This window comes from Dipodomys merriami, unplaced genomic scaffold, assembly GCF_024711535.1.
Source record: "Dipodomys merriami isolate MVZ:Mamm:240054 unplaced genomic scaffold, mDipMer1.0.p SCAF_4, whole genome shotgun sequence".
NCBI lineage: Eukaryota > Metazoa > Chordata > Mammalia > Rodentia > Heteromyidae > Dipodomys > Dipodomys merriami.
Window position 1 is genome coordinate 92,672,178 of NW_027205603.1, and position 25,540 is coordinate 92,697,717.

At 44.7% G+C, this 25,540-nt stretch overlaps 1 protein-coding gene across 1 annotated transcript in view; it reads right to left on the bottom strand.

The window, feature by feature from the left end:
• Trappc9 (trafficking protein particle complex subunit 9) overlaps positions 1-25,540 on the bottom strand; it is a 451,464-nt gene that overhangs the window by 127,384 nt on the left and 298,540 nt on the right. The window contains exon 19 of the mRNA XM_069991461.1: positions 7,673-7,783. Coding sequence (XP_069847562.1) covers positions 7,673-7,783 — 111 coding nt within the window. The remainder of the gene's footprint in view (positions 1-7,672; positions 7,784-25,540) is intronic.

The following is a 25,540-nucleotide window of genomic DNA, read 5'->3' on the forward strand; positions in this document are numbered from 1 at the left end:
TACTCAGGAGGCTGAGATCTACCTGGAGGATTATGGTTTGAAGCTAGCCCAGGCAGAAAAGGTTGCTAGATTCCATCTCCAACAGCAGAAGCTGGACTGACGTTGGGGATCAAATGGTTAAGCATTTGCCATAAGCAAGTTGAGCAAAGAGCCAAGCAAGCTAAGTAAGTGTCATGCAAGGCCCTAAGTTCAAACCCCAGCACAACAACAACCAAACCCCCCAAAACAACAACAACAACAACAACAACAACAGGACAGCGAGGCCATTGGAGATTTAAGCAGCAACTACACATCTGATGATAATGATGTTAATTTTAAAGCCTAATGTGGTGCTGTGTTTATTTAAGAGTCTTGGCACTGAATATGAAAATACTTACAGATAAAGTACTATGACTTTTTAGATTTGCTTCAAAATAATAGAGGACATGGGTGGGGAGGCACAGAGGAGGACGCGACTCCCGGCTGTGATTTACCACTTGCAGAGGTGACAGGTATACCAGGGTCCAAGATGCCATTTTGGCACCTTTTGTACATACTTGACATCTCTGTAATAAGGTTTCAGGAAAAAGAATGTATAGCCATGGTGTGTGTGCGTGTGTGTGTGTGTGCATACGTGTGTGCGCACACACACGTGTGCACACTGTGCTGCCTTCACTGTGGCACCTTCAAGGAAGCTGTGCAGCCCCAAAGCAGGCTTGGCTAGACTCATATTCTCCACTGGACAGACATGGGGCTGAATTCCAGAAAGGCTGAAGGACAGTTAAGGTCATGACCAAGAACCAGTAGAGCTGCAGCTGCCACCTACTTCAGCCTAGTCTACAAGACGAGATGAGTGTGGGCAGAGACACTGCTGACCAGAGGGGGTTGGCTGGGCTTCCTGGGGAGTGGGGTAGCGGCCGGACCCCAACCCCTAGGAAGAGGAGGAGCAGTGCTGTGGCTGAGGGTTCGGCAGTACACCCTGACTGGAATGGAACTCTCCAGCAGCATGAGATTGGGGCCAGTATTTGTTATCTCTTTGGAGGCCTGCAGCCTACTGCCCTTCCCTGCAGACCCTCCTGCCAGGGCCACGCGTGGCTTAAGTACAGGGAAGACTGTACAGCTAAGGCGCGGCAGACCAAAGTCTCCCAAGAGGAGGAGCCCTGCCCAGGGTCAGGCACTGCAGCAGAGCTGGGCCAGATCACCACTCACCACCAAACCTTCCCGTCACCAAGTGCTGGACCGGATAGCGAGTGTGGGAATGCTTACAGTGACAGGGGCTTGAGAAGGGGGACCCCTCCTTGTCTGCTTATTGCTGCGCATACTCCCCCACCACAGAGGGCTGGGGGTAACAAGGCCCCTCCCCTCCCTGCAAGGCCCATTCTCCGGTGGACCATCACCTCTCAGAATTCCATCCTGGTACTTCGAGCCGGGCGCCTGGATCTTTCACCCCCACGTGGGTGCTGACTCACTCACAACTCTTGATATTAAATCTCCTTCGGTAAATAACACACTGTGTTTTCTTATTCCTGACCGATGAGAAGAGAACTTTCTGTCCCCGCTTAGAGACTCAGGAGGAGTCCAGCAGCTGAGGCCCTAATGAGATCTATTGATGAGCAAAAACCAAGTCTGATTACCTCCACACAAAGGAAACATGTTCTGGAACACACCCTTCACACAGGCCTCCAGGGTGAAGTGTCGTCAGGGGATGCTGGAAAGCCACCCTGTCACCCTCCGCTTCCCAAGCACCTCCCGCACATCAGGTGTGCTTCGGTTACCTGGCCAGGGTTCACTTCACTGTTTGGAACATCACATGGGCAGAAGCTGTCTCTTCTGTTTCTAGAACAAGGCAGACATGCAGCTCTAGAAGAGCCAGGCTGGGACTGCACGTGTGCCCCAGGCTTCGGCCTCAGCCTCAGTGCGACAGAAAACCACTGAGCGAGCCCTGAGACAGGTGTGCTGGAGTGGGCAGGGGCCCTGCCTGCGGAGGGAAGCTCTAGGCACGAGCCCACTGGGCCAGACACTGATGAACAACAGGGAAAGAACCTCTGAGAGAAAACCTTCCCGCTAGCACTTCTGAGGTAGCCCGAGAATGCACGGACACTCAATCCCACCATCTTCTTTTTCTCTACTCACAAAAAGACGAGAATTTCTCCTGTGGTAAGTCAGCAAATGCTGCCTCCCCCAGAGCAATCAGTGTCTGGATCCAATGGCTTCTTGATGTACCTGTGCAATCTCTGTGCTCTGCCTACTCATCTTGATGAGCTGCTCACAGACTCAAGAGCCACTAGTTTCCATCAGGAAGACTTTGAAAGCTGACAGCAGAGGGGCAGGAGAGCGCTAGATGGGTACCTAGTTGGGGGGGGTGAAAGAGGGGTCCTGGGTTCTAATAGCCCCCAGCAAGGGCTGAGAAGTGAACCTGAGCTCCAGGCCCCTTGTTAGCAAAAGAAGCAAGAGCACAGCAAGACATAGTCCCTTGTTTCTAAAAGCTGTCAAATTAAAAATAAAAAACAAAAAACTAGTTGTATAGAAAATCACCACCACCACCACCACCACCACCACCCCAAAAAAACCACCTGTAACTCAGAAAGATTGTAGAACAGAATTTGCAGGACTGAGAAATGGAAATGGACTCAAACATTTAAATACCTAGCAATAAAACAATTATCACTTTGATGTTCCACAGAATGCTTTGAAGCATTTAAAGGCACTAAATGAGAAAGTGTTAGGGACAGGTACTCAGCTCGAGTAAACAGAAACGTGTGAGAACAGGGCAGCGCCCAGGAGACAGGACTGCCCTGTCACAGCCTCCTCGGGAAGTCGACCTGTGGACCACCGCAGGCCCCAGGGCTGTCCTGCGTTCTGACGGTGAAGCAGCCAGTCGAATGACAGGCCGAGGGATCTGCTCCACCACCCAGGGATGGCCACCACGTTCAGAAGCTCTGAAGCCAGGCCCCAGCGCCTCTGCGGTGAGGGGGGGAGGAATGAACCCCAGTGTCCTGAAGCAAGTAACAGGATAACATCTATCACCATAAATTAGAAAGGGGCTTATGCATTTATGAGGGTTACCATGAAAATTACTTTTAATGGCTTGATAATTAAGGGCAAAGACCCATAATAAGGATGCTATCTTCATTTTCTAGTACATTTAGTGCTGGTAAACTTTCTTTAAAAAGTGTGTGTTTTATTTTCCCCCTCTTCAGAGAAATCTGCTTCTGATTCCGTTTCCGAAGCTGGGCAGGGAGGGGCGTGCGGCTCGGTGGGACACAGCCACTGTGAGTGGCTGCCGCCTGGAGACCCCAGCTGGTGGTGGGCGGCTGCAGCCCAGAGCCAGCCAAGGGCAAGGCCCTGGTGAACCCTCGCTCCTCCTACCCACGGGAGGGGGGACCAGCCCGGAGTGCGCCCTGAAGAACTACCATGAGATTAAGAAAGCCAAGCGGCTGGAAGTGGAGCTTGGGTGATGCCAATGGAAGTTGATACAGCCCGCACGACTGGGGACAGCACCGTGAACTTCGTGACGGATGGAGTGCAGCCTAGGAAATGTAATCACTGCAAACCAGGAGGCACAAATCACACCGGGCCCCAGCCAAGTTAACCGGCGGTCCTTAATTACAGAAGTGATGCACTGGGCACGTCGCTGCGACTCACAGCTCGGAGATGAGTCACCGGTTTCCAGAGGACCTTTCAAAGAAGAGATTAGGGAAGTAGAAAAGGACTTTCTATATCCATTTGCTGAAATGCTGTACTTTACTTTAAAGATTAGAAGACAGCTGGAAGAAGTATAGAGATGAGAGTAGTATTTCCAATTTTTAAAAACTCTTTTTTAAATGACTGGTCTACGAGCAAGTAGGTCTTTCATAGACCTCCCTATGTGAGTGTGCCTGAGCACACACATGCACACACATATACACAGCTCCACACCATGCTCTTCCCCTTGCCTGTGATGCTCTCTCCCTGCCTCTTGTCCTCGCTGACTCCTACTCCTTTGGTATAAGCAACCTCTCCACCCCCCTGCAAACCTTATGCTGAAAACCTACCCCCAAAGTAGCAGACTTAAGAAGCAGGCCTTTGAGAGGTAATCAGGGTATGAGAATGGAGCCCTGATGACTAAGACCAGTGCCCTTTTCAAAGAGACCCAGAAAACATTGTCTCTTCTACCAAGTCAGTGAGAAGCCACTGTCCAGGAATAGGAAATAGCCCTCAGCAGACACTGAATAAGCTGCTGCTTTGATGCTGGACCTCCAGCTTCCGGAACTATGAGAAACACATTTGTGTTGTTTATAAACAGCCTAGTCTATGGTACTTCGTTACAGCAGTGTGACTGTAGTAAGGTATCTTTGAAGTTAGCATCACTTCTACCAGAAAACCTTCCTAGCCAGTCCCCTGGCTCCCAGGCTGGGTTGGGTACATTTCTATAAGCTGTCGGATCTCCTCAGGCTGCATAAACATAAGATGGGAGGAGGGGCGTCCGCTTTCCTTCCCCACCAAAAGACAAGCAGTGCTGCATTTACTGGTAGGGCCTGGTCCCTAGTAGACATTCAGAAAATATTCCCTGAATGAGTAAATTAACATCCTGAAGGCTAAAGACTCATTTTGCTACTACCTAGCACAGGTATCCTCCAGGGGTCTGTATGTTAAAGGTCACCAGGTGCAACTATCAGACAGTGTCTGGGACCTCTGTGAGGTGAAGTCACCGGGGACTTACCCCACGAAAGTAGACTTTAGGAATTCTCATAAAGGTTGAGTTTGGCCCCACCCACTAACCTCCTCTCCTCTCAGCTCCAGAGGTAATCACACACCACCAGCACCTGCTGCTGCTCTCCTCTCCTGCATGAGCCACGAGGCACCGCAGCCCAGGCGCCCCTCCCCACATCTATGCCAGGTGGACACTGAGCACAAATATGTCTTCAACATACAGCGCCAAATAGGTCTTCCAGGCAGACATGCATCATGGCTTCTGCGTTAGCTGTCACTCCCCAGGACAGCAAGGTGCCCCGAAGGCGGACTGCTGGTTAGACAAGCGACTGCCCCCTTCTTTCCCATCCACTGACGCCTCCGGCTTCTTACCCGCTGGGCCGGGTCCTTATTCCTCTTGGCACTCTCCGGCTTCTTACCCGCTGGGCCGGGTCCTTATTCCTCTTGGCACTCCTGGCGCCTGATTCGGTCTTATCACATCACAAGTTCTCCAAGTATCAGTATATTGAATGAATATTTCATGAATGAATTTTTAAAAATATGTGAATTAGACACATTCAGAAATGAGAAGTTAAGCAAAAAGCTTAATAAAGAAGGAGCCTGAAGCACAAAACCAAACTGTAATTATTTGCGACTGGTGTTGTAAATATCTATCAGCCCAGCGTTGCCAAGATTGATTCCTGCTTACTCCACAGAGCAAGCTGAGCAATTTATAACTTTTTAGAAGTGATTTGTGTTGGTGTCACAAGAAGACTAGATTTATGTTCTCGGGGATCTTGGGCCACATGAAAACATCAAGACCAAGAGACAAAGAGCATAAGATAGTTCCCCACCCATGGAAGGGGCCAGCTCCGGGCAGCACAGAGCCCTGGGCGGGAGCCAGTCCTCTTGACCTCATTCACTCAGCCTCACCGGCCCACACCACCCTGGGCACTGGGGACCCTAGCACACACCGCGGCGGAACATCCCAACCGGGAGACAAGAAAGGTCCCCAATAGCCCCTCCCCCACCACTGGAGCTCCAGCTTCCAACAGCCAAACTGGCCCTGAGATAGGGCTTCAGCCCCTTCACATTCCTGTGGCCTCAACAATCACACCACATGTGAATGCCCTGGAAGTCATGTGGCGGGAGCATCAGCATAGAAATGACGATGGCGACGTGTTTCTGCAATAAAATATTAATAAGTCAAAATGAAACAATCAGATGTATATTTACTCCAAAGTGTAGTGCTTAAGTTTCAGAGGACATATTATGACGGGAAAGCACTCTATCATTTAAAAGAAAAACAATGCTGGGAGTAGCATTTGTTTGTGGATCTATATCCACACAATAACAGCAGAAAAACACAAATGCAAACACCATCACTCCCAAGCAGAGGTCGCTCTAAGGAGAAAGGGAAGAGAACTGAGGTGGTGGGAGAGATGCTTACTTTGGTTTATTTCTCCCAACATTTTCTTCTGAAGAAATTCAAATGTATAGTTGGCAGATGTTACGGTAACCACCCTACAGTCCCCCCTCCCCACCCCCTCTTGCAAGCCCACCAGGAAACAGGGCTGTTAACACTGCATTGGCCTTGTCTCCTCCCATCCGAACTCCATCTGCTTTGCTGTGTGCTTTGAAGACTATTGTGGATATCCTACATCTTCCCCAAACCCGCTGGTGCACATATCATGAACTGGAGCTCAGCGTCTGTTCACAGCTTTTTCTTTTGAGGTAAGTTTGGCATACAGAGAAATGTACAACTCTCAAGTCAACATGGCTAAGGTTTGACGACGTACACTTGGGTAACACAAGAACCTGTCGCATTACCTCATTTGGAAAATTCCCTCTGGCCTCTTGGGTCAGACCCATCCCAACCTCTCCAGGCAGCAGACGCTCAGCCTCTCCTCCAGTGGCTGCTTTGGTTGGTTCCTGAGCTCCATATGAATGGAACCACACAGGATGTGCCCATGGGGGAGAGTCTGGCTTCACTTGCCACAACACTCCCAGGTACCTCCATTTCTGTGGAGGAATTGTTCTGAACCATTCCTCTGGTGGGGATGCCAGGGATCTTTCTGGTTTTTGGCTTAGGGACATTTTTGTATAATTGTTTCTATGTTTTAATTAAAAAAAAAAAACTAACTAAACCTGGGATAGATGGACAAAGATAAGTGCATGATTAGTTTTATAAGAAAGTGCCAGAACTGCCACAGTGGCTGCACTGTTTATTCTGTCTTCTGCCAACAGGAGAGTTCCAGTTGCTCCACACTGTCCACAACACTCAGTGTCGTCTTTTTTATTCTAACCGCTCTGTACCTCCTTGCGGTTAGGACTTGTAGCTCCCCATTGACTAATAATATTAATGTCAGTTTAAAAGTTATTTTTTTATTTCTAAAAAATTTCCGTTTCTAGCCGGGTGCCGGTGGCTCACGCCTGTCATCCTAGCGACTCAGGAGGCTGAGATCTGAGGATCGTGGTTCAAAGCCAGCCCAGGCAAGAAAGTCTGTGAGACCCTTGTCTCCAATTAACCAGCAGAAAGCCAGAAGTGGTGCTGTGGCTCAAGTTGTAGAGTATTAGCCTTAAGCTGAAGAGCTGAGGGACAGCATCTAGGCCCAGAGATCAAGCCCCATGACCGACCAAAAAAAAAAAAAAAAATCCGTTCCTTAAAACAAGACAGATAGAAAGAGAAACAGAGAAAAATAGAGACAAAGAAAGAGATATGAAACGAATATAACAAAAAGCTTAAATCTAAAACACAAGTATGCTAGTTTCTTTTTAGTATGTTTGAAGTCTTTTTCAATTAAAAATTAAAAACAAACAAACATGATTCCATCCATGATTCCATCTACAGGCATATGGCACCACAGCCCAGGGTGGATTGGGAGGTACGCTCTATTGTCTCAGGAAAGGCCAGCGGGTAGGAGGGGAGGTGGGGGGAGGGGAAGCAGGACAAGACATTGCTTCCTCCCAGGGCCAGGGACATACTCTGGTCCTGGGCTCACCCGAGTCACAGCACACTCACCGCTGGCACTCGCTGGCATGCAGAACAAGCTCCTCGCTGTTTCTGGCACTGACTGTCAACTCATGCTCCGTGGAGTTGAAGACGTCCAGTAGCAGGTGGCACTTCCGGGTACTGTGGAAAGATGAAGGGAAGCTCAGAATCCTCCCCTAGGTACTAAGATTTCTCCCCACTTGGAGAGGCGCAGATTGCAATTTATCAAAATGCCCAGGACACCTTCTTACAACTGAGCTCTGCTCTCCACAAACCAGTGATGTTGGAAGGTAACTCAGCTCTCTATATTGGCATGGGAGGAGGTCGAGATCACCCACCCTATATACTTGGTATACAGTGTCACTCAACAAAGGCTATGTTTGAGTGAAGCACCAAGTAAGAGGCTGGGCACAGTTCCTACCTGTATAGAATCCCCATGAGTTTCTGACCCAGGAGTTCCACCAGACTCCTCTTCAAGGCAGGCAGAGAGATTAATTACCACCCACCTGAGACCTCTACTCTTTGTAGTAGGTGAATTAAACATTCCAGTGATCATGGCCTCTTATAGCTGTGAGAAGTTGGTATGATGAAGTTGTAGCCAAGAAGATGCAGGCTCTAAGATTTTCTACCCCAGATAAAAGACAGTGCCTTGAGAGTGGAGGCTTCCATGTTTCCACAGCCCTCCTCCCTTCTTTCTTCCCTGGGAGGGAGCTGGGTCCCTGGAGCTGGGCAACCATTCAGAGGAGAGATGGCACAGTGGAGGCCAGAAGAAGCCAGCCGAGAGGGACAGGCTCAGCAGCTAAGGCAGCTCCCCAGTGCCTCCTCCTCTACACTTATTAACTGCACGCATGAAATGCTTTTAAAAAGCCAACAGCACATGCTTCATTTGTGTCAGTCACTATTCGTTAGGTTTCCATTACAGCTGAATGCTTGCCTAAAACTCACACAGGATTCCAAACACCAAGCATGCCAGCGAGCCCATGGCAGGGAATCGAGAAGGGTTTGCAGATCTCCATGGGATGGCGGCTCCCATGACAGGAGTGGAGAGAGGATGGCATCAGAGCAGGGGCTTTGTCCTGGGAAAGGCAGGACAAATCCTTTGTCATGGGATGGATGCAAGACAGGCTTGGAGACAAAGATTTGGGGTGCTGTGGTCATTTCTACCTTGGTGTGGCTTCACACATGACCTTCCAAAGGGCATGACCTTCCAAAGGGCATTTGGTTTCTCAAGGCCTTGCTCCCCAGGTATGAGCAAGGCTTTGTTCTGGATGTTAGGAAGTCAACGGGAAGAAGGGATGAACCACCTGGCTTCACCTGTGTCCTGATGGTGATCCCAGGAAAGCCCAAAGAAGGAGTGGCTCAGGAGAAGAGAGACTTGCTCGTGTGATCATTCCAATGCTCTGCCTTGCCAGCAGATGGGGCTGGGGACCTGGGTTCAAAGCCACCCCCCATCAACTGCTCCCTCCAGAGAGGGAAACTGAGGCACAGAGCAGTGCAGAAGCATGCCAAGGGCTCACACACATAGATGTAAACACTATCCAAAGGCCACAGGGCATCCAAAATATCAAAGTCTCAGAATGTGGGCACATGACCTCTGGTGACAGGAAGGCAGAGGTCTAGAGACTACTACTAATCTCTAGACTACCAGACACTAGACTACTCTAGTCTAGAGACTACAGTGTCTTTGTGTGGTGCGACACGTGTTTGGACGACAGACTCTTATCAGCTGACTTGGGGCCATGAGGGTGGGGATGTGGTCCCCAGAGGTTCAGATTTGGAAAATACTCATTAGTTCCGCCAGCTGACAACACACGGCAGCTCCTAGGAAAACGAAGGTCTGTGCTGCTCTTGTCATAACTTCATGAAATCTTTAATCACAGCACAAGCTTTCAACAGAAAACAGGAACTGGTAAAACATTTATCAGGAGGGGAAATTGAAGCGATTTTTTTTAAGGTTGGGATAAGAGTCCAATATATGTCATTTGCACTCACAGAGCTCACAAGCCCAGCAATTGCACAGGAAGGAGCAAACATCAATACACAACATGGTTTTGTCCGAGTTGTTTTTCTGACTCACTGTCTGAGAGTGGGGGCGGCTGGAGCTAGTGTTTCTCTTCCTCCTTATTGTTGACATGATGATATACTGGTAGATCTTTGTTTTCCATCCGTTGCTCATAAATTAATTCCCTCTTGCAGACTGCAGGAGCGTTCTGTGCCCATCACAATATCACGCTCTCTCTGCCTTTCTTCCTCCCTCAGGATGATTCTCCTTACTGCTTAGGAGCTTCTGGAGCACAGTCTACTTTCCATTTCTGTTTCCTTCTTTCTTTTCTTTTTTTAGATTTTTGAAATTTTATTGTCAAGGTGATGTACAGAGAGGTTACAGTTACATAAGTAAGGCAGTGAGTACGTTTCTTGCTGAACATTGTTATCCCCTTCCTTTGATTTTCTCTCTCTTTCCTTCCCTCCCCAAATGCCCCCCCCACAGTTGTAAAGTTCATTTCTAACATAGTGTCTTGTGAGTATGGCTGTTGCATTGGTTCACCCTTTGTCCTTTGTCTCACTGTTTTGTTGTTCCTCTTCCCTTTTCCAATTCAGATCAATGTATATACAAGACACAGGGTTTGTCTGGTTCCATCTTTATCTTTAGAGCTGGGGAGCCCAAGAAATGTTACCAGAAGAACGACGGTCGGAAGAAAGCTTTGATGGCACATATGTCCACCTGGCTTGGAAATGAGAAGCAAGCCAAGTACCTATGCTCAAGAAAGCAGTCATTCTGAGTCTAAGGTCAAGCTCACTACAGGGGATCCAGCTGCTGGGTGGCAGACATCCCCAGACAGAGCAGTGCTTTCCCTGCCCAGAATTGGGAATTCGTTCATGTGACCAGTACCCATTAAATCCCTCCTGTGTCAGTTCTGCTCTGAACACTTGGGATATGGAAGCAAGCCGTTAGGAAAGGTTAGACAAAGGATGAGCTGTGGTTGAGAAATTAAAATGTTAGCTGGATAGGGCAGCCCATGCCTATAATCCTCTCTAACTAGTTGGCAGAGATCAGGGGATTATGAGTCTAGGCTATCCTAGACATGAAAGTTGACAAGACTTCATTTCAACCAATGTATGACAAAAGGCAGTACAAATAGGATTTTGGTCCAGGGAAGCCTGGGCATAAAATAAGACTCTTGTCTTGAAAATAACCAATGCAAAAAGGGGTTGACTGTTAATTGAATGACTCAAGTGCCTGCTCAGCACAAGTGAAGTCCTGCGATCAAACTCCAGGACCACCCAAATATAAAATAAAACAGTATACAATAAAGTTTAATCTCTTGCTGTGATTTTTTTCCGAAACAAATTCAATGTAGTTGCTGAGTAAGGGATTATGACATGCAAGATTACCAATATTTCTGCATATTAACTAAAAATAATTACAAAGTAAATTTTTAAAGAAAAGAAATAGAAAATGAGGGAGGGGGTAACACTGTCTGAAAAGACATTTACTCAGCATCTGACTTAGGTAACTGTAACCCCTCTACACATCACCTCTACAATAAAATAAAGTAAAAAACTACACCAAAAATATGAAAAAAAATAAAGAAACGTAAGTCATAAGGTACATAGGAATAAATGTAATGCAATGTATGTAATGCATTTATGTACACTAGTAGAGAATTTATGAACAATACTAATGTCCGAAATGTTATATGTGAGAGCCAAGGGCCAAGAACATGCAAAGCAACGATGAGAAAGATCTGGAAAAGATTTAGCCAGTGGATACTGAGAGTTGTTACAAGGTTATCAGTGAGGACAGAGGTCCTGGGGCATTGTGGGAAAAACAGGAGTGAAAAGAGAAGACACCAGAAGAGATCCATGTACATAAGTGGCTGCTGACACCAGGACGCCAATCTGCAAGGAGAAAGCACTAGAAAGAATCCTGCAACAGACAGTTATGCAGGTAAGACAGAAAGTCTCACCCGCACCTTGCACCATAAGCAAAACAAGTTCCAAGTAAACTGAGTATCTACCTAAACATAGAAAAATTATAAAATCTTTTCTAAGGTACAAGTAAACAGCTTAAGACTTTGGAAAGGAGAAAGATGTCTCAAATGAGTTATAAGACCTGAAAAATAGAAAAGATTAAAAGGTTTGGCTACATTGAAATAGAGAACACCAATATAATAGAAAACATTTTAAAACCAAAGCCCAGACGCCTACTTGTGAAAAGGGATTTGTACTATGTTTACAGGGACAAAGGATCAGAATTTTGTGTTTATAGCAAATTCTCAAAAATGAGTAAGAAGTGACTCAGTAGTAAACCAATCAGGAGGACAAGGTCTGATGACTGACACTAGTGGAGATTCAAGAGTCAATGAACAGAAAACAGAAACTAAATTCAACTAGTAGACTGAGACAAGGAAATGAAATCCTGAGATCAGATTTGCCATTCATCCCAGTGAAAATAGTTTAGAAGTGTTCCTGTGCCAAATGTCAGCCAAGATGTACATAAAGGATGGGAATTCTCATTTGGCATCAGGAGTGGTTATAAGTGGTACAAGTCCCTCAGAGAAAACTGGGAACACCTAGCCATGTTCTATGTGCCCCTCAACCTAACAAATCCACTTCTAGGCACTTATCTTGGATCTGTTCTGAGTAAGACAAAAGGAGCCTTGTTGCAACATTGTTTACAAAAGCAAAGACCCGCTTTTAACCAAATCCACAAGTGAAGAGCATCTACAAGAGGCAAAGATGGAAAACGAGAGGTAAAAAGCACCCCAGGTAAATCTCGTGTTAATAATGTTCAGCAAAATAAGTTGTAAAAGTTACCATACACATATGAGAGACAGAGAGAGACAGAGAGAGAAAGAGAGAGAGAGAGAGAAAGAGAGAAGAGAGAGAGAGAGAGAGAGAGAGAGAGAGAGAGAGAGAGAGAGAGAGAGAGAGAGAGAGAGAGGAGAGAATATATATACCAAAATTAAGATTCAAGAAAACACAGTGTTTCCAAACATCAAAGGTAAGATATTCATTATTCCTGGTGTGGTATGAGGAAGGAAAATTATTTTATAGAGGATTATACAGATCTTTCAAAGAATATTCTTATGTCTTTAACTTTAGAAAATAGAAGCAAATACAATATAGAAAAATATGAAATTGAACAAATCTGCAAGGTGGACAAGCTGAAGCCGCTTGACCTTTGTTTCTTGTAACTAAAATGGTTTATAAAAATATTTAAACTTCAGAATTCGATTGTTGTCTTAGACCCTGCCCAGCAAAGGCTTCTGGACATGGAGCCAATGCCCAGGGAAGGGGAGCGGGAGGGAGGCGGGAGGGGGAGTGTGCACAGGGATGGAGGCAGGAGAAGGTGTTATCTAGCAGGCCATGGGGGCAGCAGGCCTGATCTCCAGCCCCTAAGAGGTGTGCAGGAACTTGATTTTAGAGTCGAGCACTTGAGTCACAGGAGACAGAACAACTCTTCTGCCGGCTCTTGCCCTCCACGACCACAGGATGAGTTTGCACAGTGTGCACATACATCATGAAGGGTGGACACCTGTGGTCACTCATTCCAGCAGCCTCAGACAAGGCATTTAGAACAGTCTAGAAGGCAGGAGATGCTGAGCGCACTGCTGAGGTAAGCTGCTCTCTGGTTGCAACTGCATCAATCCAGTTGCTATGGCAACAGCTAGCATAAAAACTAGGCTATGGTATGAGGTAGAGCACGAGACTCTTAAGATACAAATAGTTTTTAAAAATTAAGTGCACCTCCTGAAAACATCAACAGGGATTAAGAAGTCACTTCAGATTTGATAGCAAAGGAGGGCCTCCCTGGAGAAATGGCATTCTACTTGAGACGTGAATGACATGGAGGCAATCCTGCCAGGGTCTCGGAGGAGACCTTTCCAGAGAGAATATGCAATTAATGCAAACGATCTTCAGGCACAGTGTGATCACAGAGCAGAACAAGCACAGGAGTGAGTGGTGTAAGATTAATGACAGAGGAAAGGTCGTAGGAAAATATTGATTTTATTCCAAGCTTGATGAGAAGCTATTTTGAGAATTTTAAGCAGAGGAGCGACATGAATTGGTTTATGTGGTGGGTGGGGGATGCGCTCCAATTCTGGAAAAGATGGAGTAAGCACAGTCTACCCTGTCTTCCCACTGACTGCAATTCCACCTGTAAATCACAAGTAAACAGGATGAAGACAAAGACTTACACATTAAACTGCAGAAGGTGAGCCAGAGCAGAACAGAAATCCAAGTTCGGCCCCGATAGTGAGTTCCATTTCCTCTTGGTACCACAGCTGGGAGCAAAATACAGTCCGGAGCGTGCCGGCAGCACACAGGTGTGGGATCAGAGCTCACAGTGTGCACAGTACCTCAAGGTGTGCATCGCTACCTCACAGGTGTGCCCCAGTACCTCACAGGTGTGTGCTAGGAGTTCACAGATGTGCACTGGGAGCTCATAGGAGTGCATCGCCACCTTGCAGGTACACACTGGGAGCTTACAGGTGTGTCCCAGAACCTCACAGGTGTGTGCTAGACCTCACAGGTGAGTGCTAGGTGTTTGGATGGGAGTGTGCACGAGAGACAGCAGCAAGAGTCACAGAAGCCTCCCATGCTGGTCTGACCAGTGGGGATGGCGGCGGCAAGGGCCGGAGATCAGGACGTTCATCGTTTTCTCTTCCCTTTTCCTCCCTTTCCTTCCACTCCAGCCCTAGGCAGCCGTGAGGCAGACAGAGAGCCATCCCAGCAGTCGGAGTACATGGATCACACCACTGTAAACCCACAGCCAAGGTCCCAAACACTGATGCCCATCACTTTCATCTGCCTCTTGGTTCACTGGCCCATTAGTCCTGCAGGTGACCTGTGACAGGGGAACCCAAACACGGACTGGCAGCAGACAAGCAGAGAAGGGAGACCTGGTACAGGACGGGGATTAAGAGAGCAGGCCCCAAACCGCGGCCTCCTCATGCCGAGTGTCTGACTGAACTTAATTTCTTAAGTTCCATATAAGACAGAGGATGCTGAAAGGCAAACGTGTAACACGGGATGCGCTACACGGCAGGGAAATGAGCAGCACTGGAGAGAGAGAGGTAAGAGAACAAAGAGGGCATCAGTGCACCGAGGTGACCGACCCTACATGATCCACCAAGGATGCATGCTCACTCCACTCCTGTGTGTGCACGTGACTCTACAGGCTCCAACTCACAAAGGAAAACAGAATTAAAAAGATGACTGACCAATACCATATTTACAGTTGGCAAATTCAACATGCTTCTTTGGGTAGCTGATAGACCTGAGACACTATGTCAACAAGGACACAGGAGCAACTGAGCCTCGGACACTGTGACAAGTCCACCTGACACCTGCAGATCACACATGCTTCTCAAGTGCACCGTAAAAGACCATGTTCTACACCATGAAAAATAAATCCCTAACATCTAAGAAAATAAACAGCAAAGTATGTTCTCAGACTGGAACATGGTTAACCCAGAAAGTAATGGCAGAAGGGTACCTAGAATCTAACAAACACCTGGAAATTTACCCACTCACTTCAAAATAATCCTGTGAGTGCATGAGGATCAATATGGTTAATCAATAGTTAATTTTCATGTATGAAAACAACAACAAAACCTGCTGAAATTGCTCTAAGAAGAAGTGGAGAAAGGGAGAGTGACAGAATGGGTGATGATTTGGGTCCATTGTGTGTATGTATGTATGTATGCATGTGTATGTATGTATGTATGTATGTGTGGAAATGCCACAAGGACAAGTCTGTGTACAGCTAATGTTTGCTAACAAAAATAACTCTCTAGTCAAAGAAAAAAATCTAATATAAATTGAAAAGATTTCTGGAGCTAATAAAAACAAGGCACAACTTATCCCAATAGGTAGAATGTAGCTAAAGCAATACTCAGAGGAAAACACATAGCCTCGAATAAAGATAGGGAAAAGAAGGAAGGTTTCAAATCCAAAAGCTTCTGTCTTAAGAGAGTACAAACAGTAGAACACTCAAGAAAGGAACACAGAAAGGAAATCAAGAACAGAAAACAACGGGGAAAAACCGAATTATAAAGAAAATCTATAATCTAACACACTTTTAAGTCTGATTCTTAAAAAAAATTAATGTACCCAATAAGCCTTAGCATAATAATAAAGAAAAAAGGAATGACATCAAGAACCAATATCATGAGTAAAAGAAAAGAAAACCCAGCAATTAGCAGGATAATGTGAGCTCTGGTCACATAATATGACAATTCAGATGAAAGGACTTGAAAGCCACAAATTACTGAAATCCATTCAAGAAAAAAACAAGTAACTTGCAAAGTCCTATGTTTAATAAGTAAATTAAAGGCATTATTTTTTAAATCTGAGAAAGAAATTTCCAGGCTCAAATGTTTTCTGGTGAATTCTACCAAATACTTCAAAATTAAATAATTCCATAAGAGTTCTTTCAGAAAGCAAAGGGAAGGAACATTCTAAAGCATTATGAGAATAGCTTTATTACTAAAACTAGACACCAATAGAATGAAAAAAATCACAAATTCTTCTGAGGAATCTAGAAGTGATAACCTTTAACAATGTTCTGCAGGCCTAGGTGGGCAGGTGCTCTACTGTTTAGCCACACCACAACCCATTTTTCTGTAGTTGTTTATCCTCAACAATCTCTCCCATTTTCTCAGGCTGGCTTGGACTATGATCTGTCTATTTATACTTCCTACCCCTGGGCCCAGACATGCATCGCCATGCCCAACTATTATTGAGACGGGGTTTTGCTAACTTTCTTCCTAAGCTGGACTTGAGACTTGATCCTCCTGTTCCCTGTCTCACAAATAGCTGGGATTACAGATATGAGCTATCATGTCTGCCTGCTCAACAAATTTTTGATACGAAAAACACAAACAATGACAAAATTCAGATTCCATTCACAATTTAAAAGAAACTAAAAAATTAATTATAAAAGGAAATACCCATAATCAATTCTTTTAAAACCATATATATATATATTACAGAATGTATAAACCATATATATATATATACATATATATATATATATATATATACACACACACATATATATTTCAGAATCAAAGACCAAAATAAACAAGTGTATACAACATTCATAACCTGGAAGGCAAAATATACTTATCAATTCTTCCCAAATTAAGCTATGAATTAAAAATAATTTTAATCAAATCATAAAAGCATATTTTATAGACAAATCCAACCTTATCTGAAGATTTATATGGAAATATAAAAACCTAGAAGAATAAAAGGTAAGTTGAAGGACTCATGCCGAGGTGTGGTGGTAGGCACCTATAATCCCTACACACAGGAGGCTGAGGCAGAAAGACTAAGAATTTGAGGCCAGCCTGAGCAACACAGCAGGACTCTGTGTAAATAATACCAAAAAAAGAAAACAAAAGCCAGAGGGCTCAATCTAATCAGAAGATGTACTCATGGACTGCTGCCCACAGGGATAGGGACTGTGAGCATCCAGTTCTTTGGGGACGACTCCGGAGCGCGAATCACACAGATAGGGCCTTTACATCTCTGACAAAGCTGAAAGAGAAATCAACAGATAAGAGGCTGACTTTTCAACAAAGGGCACACAAGCAACCAGACGTTGGAGATGGGGGAGTAAAGTAAGGGGGTGGGGAGAATAAAGAGGAAGAAAAAGGAGGGGGACAAGGATATAGGGTGGGGGAGAGGGAAGAGCAGAGCGAAGAGATGGAAAAGCTTAACCTAAACATAAAGGTTACTTAAAACACGATTAAGACAACAACATTATAAAAATCCTTACAAGAAATATGGAAGAAAAATTTCCATAACCAAAGGTAGGCATCACAAAAGGAAAAAAAAAACTCTGTTAAATTAAAATTTCAATAAACTTAATTTTTTAATTTTGCTCTGTAAAAGACACTGTTAAGAGGATGAAAAAAAATGACAGATTAAAGAACATATTTAGAAATGCAAAATCAAACAAAGGACTTACATCCATAATACATATTTAAGAACTTTAAAATTCAACACTAAAAAAACAACCCAATACAAATTGGGCAAAATACTTGAAAAGAAACTGCCAAAGGCAATGTAAGAACAACCAAAAATATTTTAAAAAGTTAAAAAAGATAGAGGGTACTCAATATCATTAAGTACTAGAGACATACAAACTAAAATCATGATAAGATGCCCTACCCACCTGTTAGTGAATGAAACAAGAACAGATAATACCCTACACTACCTGGGAGACGGCAAATAGAACACTTCAGTGCTGCCAGAGGTATTGAAGAAGGCAGGGCCATGCTGGGAGGCAGCCTAGTAGTTTCTTGTAAAGTTGAATAATGATCGGTCCAGCTGGGTACCAGTGGTTCCCAGATCTGAGGACTGCAGTTCAAAGCCAGCTCCAGCAGGAACGTCAGTGAGACTCTTATTTCCAATTAAGCACCAAAGAAGGTGGAAGTGGAATTGTGGCTAAGTGGTAGAGTGCTAGCCTTGAGCAAAATAAAAGCTTAGGGACAGCACCTAGGACCAGAGTTCAAGCCCAAGGACCGGGGAGGGAAAAAAAAAAAAAAAAAAAGCATTGATCATATAACCCAGTGATCTCATGCTTAGTTATTTACTTTAGAGACAGGGACATTTACACACCCCCAACTAGTGTATATAATTCTATACTAAGCAAGCAGATCAGGTGTCTCTCAGCACAAAGTATAAAGAAGCCTGATTACTAGCCACATGCACAGGTCTCCAGCCACCGCTGAGGGCAAGCAGCCACTCCTACGTGGTCACCTGACTGTACGGCCTGTCCACACCATGGTCGAAGAGCCAGTAAGGCCCTTCTGGGAGTAAGACCAGGAAGCAGGGTGAAGTTACTCAGTTTACCTTGGTTGGGGAAGAGTCACAGATCTGTTACATTAGCACCCATAAATAATGTATGCCAAACAGGCATGCTAGTTAAAAAACTAAATAATGCCTTTAAACACAAACACTGGGGGGGGGGAGGGGGGGTATGATTGGGTGGGGGGGGAGGGGGGAGGCTGGGAAGGGAGGTTAAGGGTAAACAAAGGAGGAGGCTGCAATGCTTGGTAAGAAATGTATGCATTATCCTGCCCATGTAATTGTAACCCCTCTGTACAGTATGTTCTCAAATAAAATTAAAAAAAAAATAAACACAAACACTGTGATATAGAAAGGACTAAGTGCAGTGTGTCCCCAACACCAGTTTTGTTGCTTAGTGGCAAGTAAACCCTCTGGTTTCCCCAGTTCCCCAGTAGGAGAAGAATGCCCATGCTATGGACAGCAAGGAGGCAAACAGGAACGGAAGAACCAGAGCTGGTGCCAGGACTGGAAACTGAGCTGCACTGTTGTCCTCCAGGGCCTCGTACGGGTCCAAACACTGATGCTGCTTCCCTCCCAGGAGCCGCGGCCACATACACCATGGCATAGGCCCTGAGATCAAGCCTCAGTATCAGCACAAAACATAACCCCCCCCCCCCCACACACACACAGAAAGGACAAGAGCACTGAGCAGGTGCATGCTCACCAGCTCCCAATCCTGTTGAAACTCTCAGAGTTTCACATTGTATTTGTTTGTTCCTAATTTTGTAAATCATTTAATTAATTTTTTTCAATTATTTATTCTTTTATTTACTGGTATTGGGGTTTGAACTCAGGTCGTTGTCCTTGCTAAATAGGGGTTCTACCACCTGAGCCATGCCTCCAGTCCTCAAATTTTTTTTATGAATAGATTTTCAATATGGTTTTCTAAATTTCTCCTTAAGAGAACTCTGTAGAATGGCTACAATCAGAATTGTATACTCAAGAATAAATATTGGCAAGAATGTGCAAAAATAGAAATATCAGAGCACGCACACCCCAACTGTATGAATGTGAAATATGGAAATTTAAACATACTACCAAAACATACAAAACTCGTTAAGTTCATCACAGACAAAAAGTGGAAAAACTCAAAAGTTCACAGCTAATGATTAAACAAAACATGTTACAGCCATGGAATGGAATATAATATAACAATTAAAAAGCCATTCTGATACCTCATTGTGGATGAACCTTGAAAATATTAGCAGTAGTGTAAGAAGCCACCCAAATGTAATTTGATTCCACTTATATGAAATACCCAAAATAAGCAAAGCTATGGAGACAGAAAGCAGATTCATTAAGGAAGGAGGTACAGTGACCACTACACTAGCGTATTGAGTTTCTTTTGAAACAATGAAAAGTTCTAAAATTATAGTGATAGTGGAGCCACTGTGAAGATACCCTAAAACATCAAATTGTGCAATTTAAATGGGTGAAATTCATGGTATGCACATTCTATTTCAATAAAGTGGGTAGGGTTTTGTTGTTGTTGTTGTCTGTCTGTCATGGGGCTTGAATTCAGGGCCTGAGCTTTTCCACTCAAGGCTAGTAATCTACCACCTTGACCCACAGCTCCACTTCTGGTGGTTATTTGGAGACAAGAGTCTTACAGACTTTCTTTCTCCAGGCTGGCTTCGAACTGCAATCCTCAGATCTCAGCCTCCTGAGAAGCTATGATAACAGGCGTGAGCGTGTTTGGGTTTTGTTTTTGTTTTCAGATAGGGTCTCTCTACTTATCTCAGGCTGGCCTTGAACTCATGACCCTCCAACCTTGGCCTCCTGAAGGTTGGAATTACAGGAATGTACTATCATACCTAACTTAAATAAAGAAAACAATTTGAGCTCCTGAGTGCAGAGAAAGAGAATGCAGGAGTTTCTGGAGACGAGATCAATAGGCTCAGCACCAGCCCCATCACTGATTTATCTGTTGGCCATAAAAGTCAAAAGCCCATAGTGGCTTTTGACAGACACAGTGTTGACACTCTGCTCTACACTGTCTAATTTGTACTCAAATGGGCCACTGCATAGAGAGTGCCATGAAGAGCACGTACTGATGAGAGGCATCAAAACATGCAACCGGGTGTCCAGGAACGGGGCGGGGTCTCCAGGCCCTGCTCATCTAATCACAATTCACTTGCGGCACAGGCGAATACTTGTAGCACATCCAAAGTCATGTGGAAAAGACAACATGTGACCACCCCTGGGTTCAACCTGGCATTTCATTTCTGGGAACAAAGACAATCCAAACTCACAAAAGATTATTTGGGGATAAGTATTGACGAGTAACAACCTGAAATCCTGTTTCGTGTGCCATTATTTGGAAATGCAGTGAGTGAACAGAAAAATCAGTAAAATGCCAAAATATGCAAAATGCAAGAATCCCAAACACAAACTTGAACCGAAACAGGCCAGCTGCCGAATGTGTCAGCAGACATTGGATCCCTCAACCAAACAGGCCGTGGGCCCTCACAACCCACCATGGAAGGTCCAGCATCCACATTTCCTTCTCTACCCTGTGTCAAGGCTGTACTAGGCCCTTCCTACGCAGTGTGTAAACATGCACTTTCATGGCCATGCAAGGTTGGCACAATCTTCATTTCAAGAGGAAGAAAAATGGTGCTCAAAGGGACCACAGCACAAATAAGCTGAGAAAATTTTGCACACACTGTTAGGTTTGGTTCTAAGTTTTGCTACTCACTAAACTTCTTTCAAATTTTAAAATTAACTTCACAAATAAATATAGCAACTTAGAAAAGGATCTATTGTGGTAACATGTCTCCCTTAAAATGCCCTTTATTCATTTAAGATTTCCTGTTTCCAATCTTCAGGGTAAGGACTTTGGCATGGTTAATTTCTAAAGTATCTCTGCACTGCCTAGCTAGTTAAAACAGTATATATGGATAGCAAATGTGATTTTTTTTTTTGCCTAGATCACATAAGCAAATAAAATTTTTAGTGTATTTGAAATTTCAAAAAAATGCCCTTTATTATGTAGCTGTGAGCGCAGGTCTCCTAAACCCCATCCCTGCACGGGGGAAGTGGAATTTTTCTAAATGACTGAGGGCAAGTGTTAGGGTGCCTATTAATAATGCAGTACCTATTACACCCTGCGCCCTCCTCTGAGGAGTGTATTTTCCACAAAGCTCACAGCTGAAATGTCTCAGATTGGATCACTTATTGTAACAAGCTAAAAAGGAATTGCTGCCCCAGAGAGAAGGGAGCATGGCACTCAGACAGGGACGGTGAGTCTGGTCTATACCAACCAGTTCCCTGAGAATATGACCACGCAGCTCTGTGTACAATGTGAACCACACAGGCAATTGATCTTCCAAAGAAAAGTTGGTGGAGACCTCTATATACCCAGGAGGGAGAATGGTTCAAAACAATCACAAGATTCTATAGTGCTTGATGGCAGCCTTTAGAAAAACTGGCCTCTGCCCTTGTTAAATCTGATTTAATTATCACTCTGATGACATAAGCAGGGCAAAGACTATCTAGATGGTAAGGGACTGGGAAACTGAAACTAGGAAAGAAATCTACAGTCTCTCATGAAGGAGCAGCAAACGCACTTCCCACAGTAGTGGCCAAAGGCCTCAGTGTGGTGCTCAGACCCCAGTTCAGCCCACGTCTTCACCCACTAGGGGAGGTGCTGGGTATGTCCAGGGGGGACGCTCACTTCCAAAGCTCTCTGGAGAAGAACAGGGTGCTGAACACACCATGCCTGGCTTGAAAGACTCTCTGTAAAGGTGGCAGAATATCTCTTCTTTGTTAATATATTTTTTTATTGTTATTGTAAGGGTGATGTACAGAGGGGTGACCGTTACATAGGTCAGGTAAAGAGTACATTTGATTTTGAACAGTGTCACCTCTTCCCTTGTGTCCTCCCAGTTTTTCCCTCCTGAACCCCCTTCCCCACAAGTTGTACAGTTCATTTTCAATATGGTGTCCAGTGAGTATCACTGCTGCTTTTGCTCACCCTTTGTTCCACCAGCTCTGTGTCCCCTTGCCCTCCTCAAAGCAGATAAACTTACGCACAAGACAAAAGGCTTGGTATCTTCTGCAGTGGAGCTATCTGGGCTGACAGTTGCTTTGTGGGAAATTTTTAATTAGGAATTTAAATTTTTCTGACTCATCTAACTATTCATGTGTGTGTCAGAGCTAACATTGCGTCCTAGGATTTTTCACAATTCCTCTTGGAATCTTTTCAATAGCTGCAGAATCCAGAAGACTGCCACTTCTTTTATTTCTACCATTGATCATTGTATCTGCTTATTTTTCCCTTGATTTCCTTGGTTACAATTTATTAATTTTATTATTAGCCTTTGCAAAGAACCAAATGTTGACTTCACTAACTCTATGGCTTTTTTTTACAATCTCTGTTTCATAACATCCAATCCTCTCATTATAATTTCTTCTATTCACTTTTGGCACCAGTTGCTCTTTATAATCTAATGCAGAAGCTATGACACTGATTTTTAAACCTCACGTTTTCTAAAAATAAGCATTCACTATTATGTAAGCAGAGTTTGTTAGCAGCATTATCTGTAAGTCTGCTGCTGTTTTCCTGTGCTACTTTTTGTTCTACTTGTTTTCTACCAAATTTGAAACAAACATTGAACTATTCAGCTTTTTTCTTTAGCATCATTTTGAGGTTAAGCTCTTTTATTTTGGAATTACATTTTTAACTATATTTGTATTTAAGACTGTTATGTACTTGAGATAACTTGCTTCTTCTATCACTAAAAATTGTGTTGTCTCTTTCCTCTTGAAAGTCTACTTATTTTATATTAATAGACCTACACCAATTTTTAAATATTAGTCTTCTTTGCACAATAATTCTTTCCCCCCCAACTTTTACTTTTATGCTATGCAGCTTAATGCCAGCTTCTTTCAGGAAGCTTACAGTCTGCATCTTACTGTCTTATAGAGTATGGCAATCCCTACTGTGAGTATGTGTTCCCCTCCACGCACCCCCAAGCACTGAAGTTTTAACTTCCTAGTGCTTGCTAGGCAGGTGCTCTATCACTTGAGCCCCACCCCCAATTCCAATCTATATTTTTAGATGCAATATTTGGTTCATTTACATTTAGTGTAATTCTTGATTTCACAGGTGAAGATTGCCATGTTGCTATGTATTTACTGCTTGGCCACATGCTCCTTTTTCTTTTTTCTTCCTTTCTGATACCTCATCGTTTTTGGCTGTATTAGTGAGTGTGTGTGTGTGTGTGTGTGTGTGTGTGTGTGTGTGTGTGTGTGTGTGTGTGTGTGTGTGTGTGTGTGTGTGTGTGTGTGTGTGTGTGTGTGTGTGTGTGCGCGCGCGCGCGCTGCGCGCGCGCGCGCGTGAGCGCGCGCTCAGTGTCTGAGTGCTGTTTCTGAGCTTTTTTGCTCAAGGCTAGCACTCTACTTGAACCATGGCTCCACTGAAGACTTTTTAGTGGGTAGAGATAAGAGTCACAGACTTTCCTGCCTGGGCAGGCTTCAAACTGGGATTCTCAGATCTCAGCCTGCTGAGTAGCTAAGATTATAGGTCTGAGTCACTAGCACCTGGATGGATTAAATATGTCAATATTCCATTGTATTACTTCTGGGTTATTTTCTGCCTTACATGTTTATTTTAGAGTTGATAATAGGGTCCAAATGCTGGGAGTCTTCAGTTCACTGAATTCTGAGATCATGAAATTGTAATGCTTTGTATGCTTTGTATATAACATAAGCACTCCTACCCACCACCTTGCACATATGCACTGGTACAGGTACTATACACTACAGAACTATTACCATTCTTCTTTCATTAATTGGGGCCTTTCTTACAGAAATTGGAAAATAAAGAAAACAAGTGTTTTACATGTATTTGCTATCAGTATGTAGGTCACATTTCTATTTCATGCTGACTAGGCCTAATGAGCTGCAGTGAGAAATGAGACCTTCTCTTGTCCACCACACCCTACAAGTATCTAGAACTGAGGTGCCGGCCTGAAGCACAAACGAATGCATTCGCAGGACCGCAGGTAAGCAGCCCTTCATCAGAAGTCCAAGGAAGGCCCAGGACACCCATCTGTTCATCATGCTCAGGAAAAGTCTGCAAGAATGGTAACATACACCTCAAGACAAACACACTGTTCAAAAGGTAAAGGAAAGACCACTAGTTTAAGAAAAAGAACTGTTTTAGAAAAAAAAAAAAAAAAGATGTGGGAGAAGCCCATGGGTTATATAAGGAGCAGAGCCGCTCTGGCAGGCTGTGCTTGGAAGCAGCTGACAAGGAAGGTCTAGATGGCTTCGAAGCCCCCTGCACAGCACGGGACAGCCTCTGCACTTTGTATCACAAGCCTTGGATGGTATGTGAGCCCAGCAGGACACATGCACGTCGTACTTAGGATGAGATAAAGTAGGATTGGATACACAGAGAACAAGTCTTCCCACAATGATGAGAAAAGACATTTCAGAGGCCTGACCCATAAAATGTAGTGATCGATAAGGTTTAGTGATAATGGAGAAGGAAGCTTAGAGGTTGGCTCACAAGCCCAAGGGCTGGGAACAGAAACATAGGCCAAAAGAAGAGAAAGTCAGGACCATGGACAGGGGGTTGGGACCTGACCAGGACGCCAGCTAGTAACCACTCTCCTAAATCTGTGGCAGCCTTTCTCCTTACCTGACACGGACATTTACAGCCGTGGAGGCTGTGACAGGAGAGCCAGCTATCAACAGCAGAGGGGGGAGAGGGGGGAAATAACTCAACAGCAAGCTGAGCTGCTTCAACAGTCGGTGAGAAAGCGACGGCAGCAGGAGCCGAGGGGGACAAAAGAAAGACACTGCGGGCTTGTGATGGAGCAGATCTGACGCCCAAAAGGGCCGGGCACGCTCTGCCATCGTCTGGCAGCATCCTGGCCAAGTCCTCCCCAGGGGCAAGCGCTGTACTGCTTCAGACAGAGTCAAAGCAGAGGCAAGCATTGCCAGCGAAGACATTACTGCGAGGACTGAGAAAATGACAGATGGTGAAATGTGATGCTGCAAGGCCCAGCGAAGCCATGA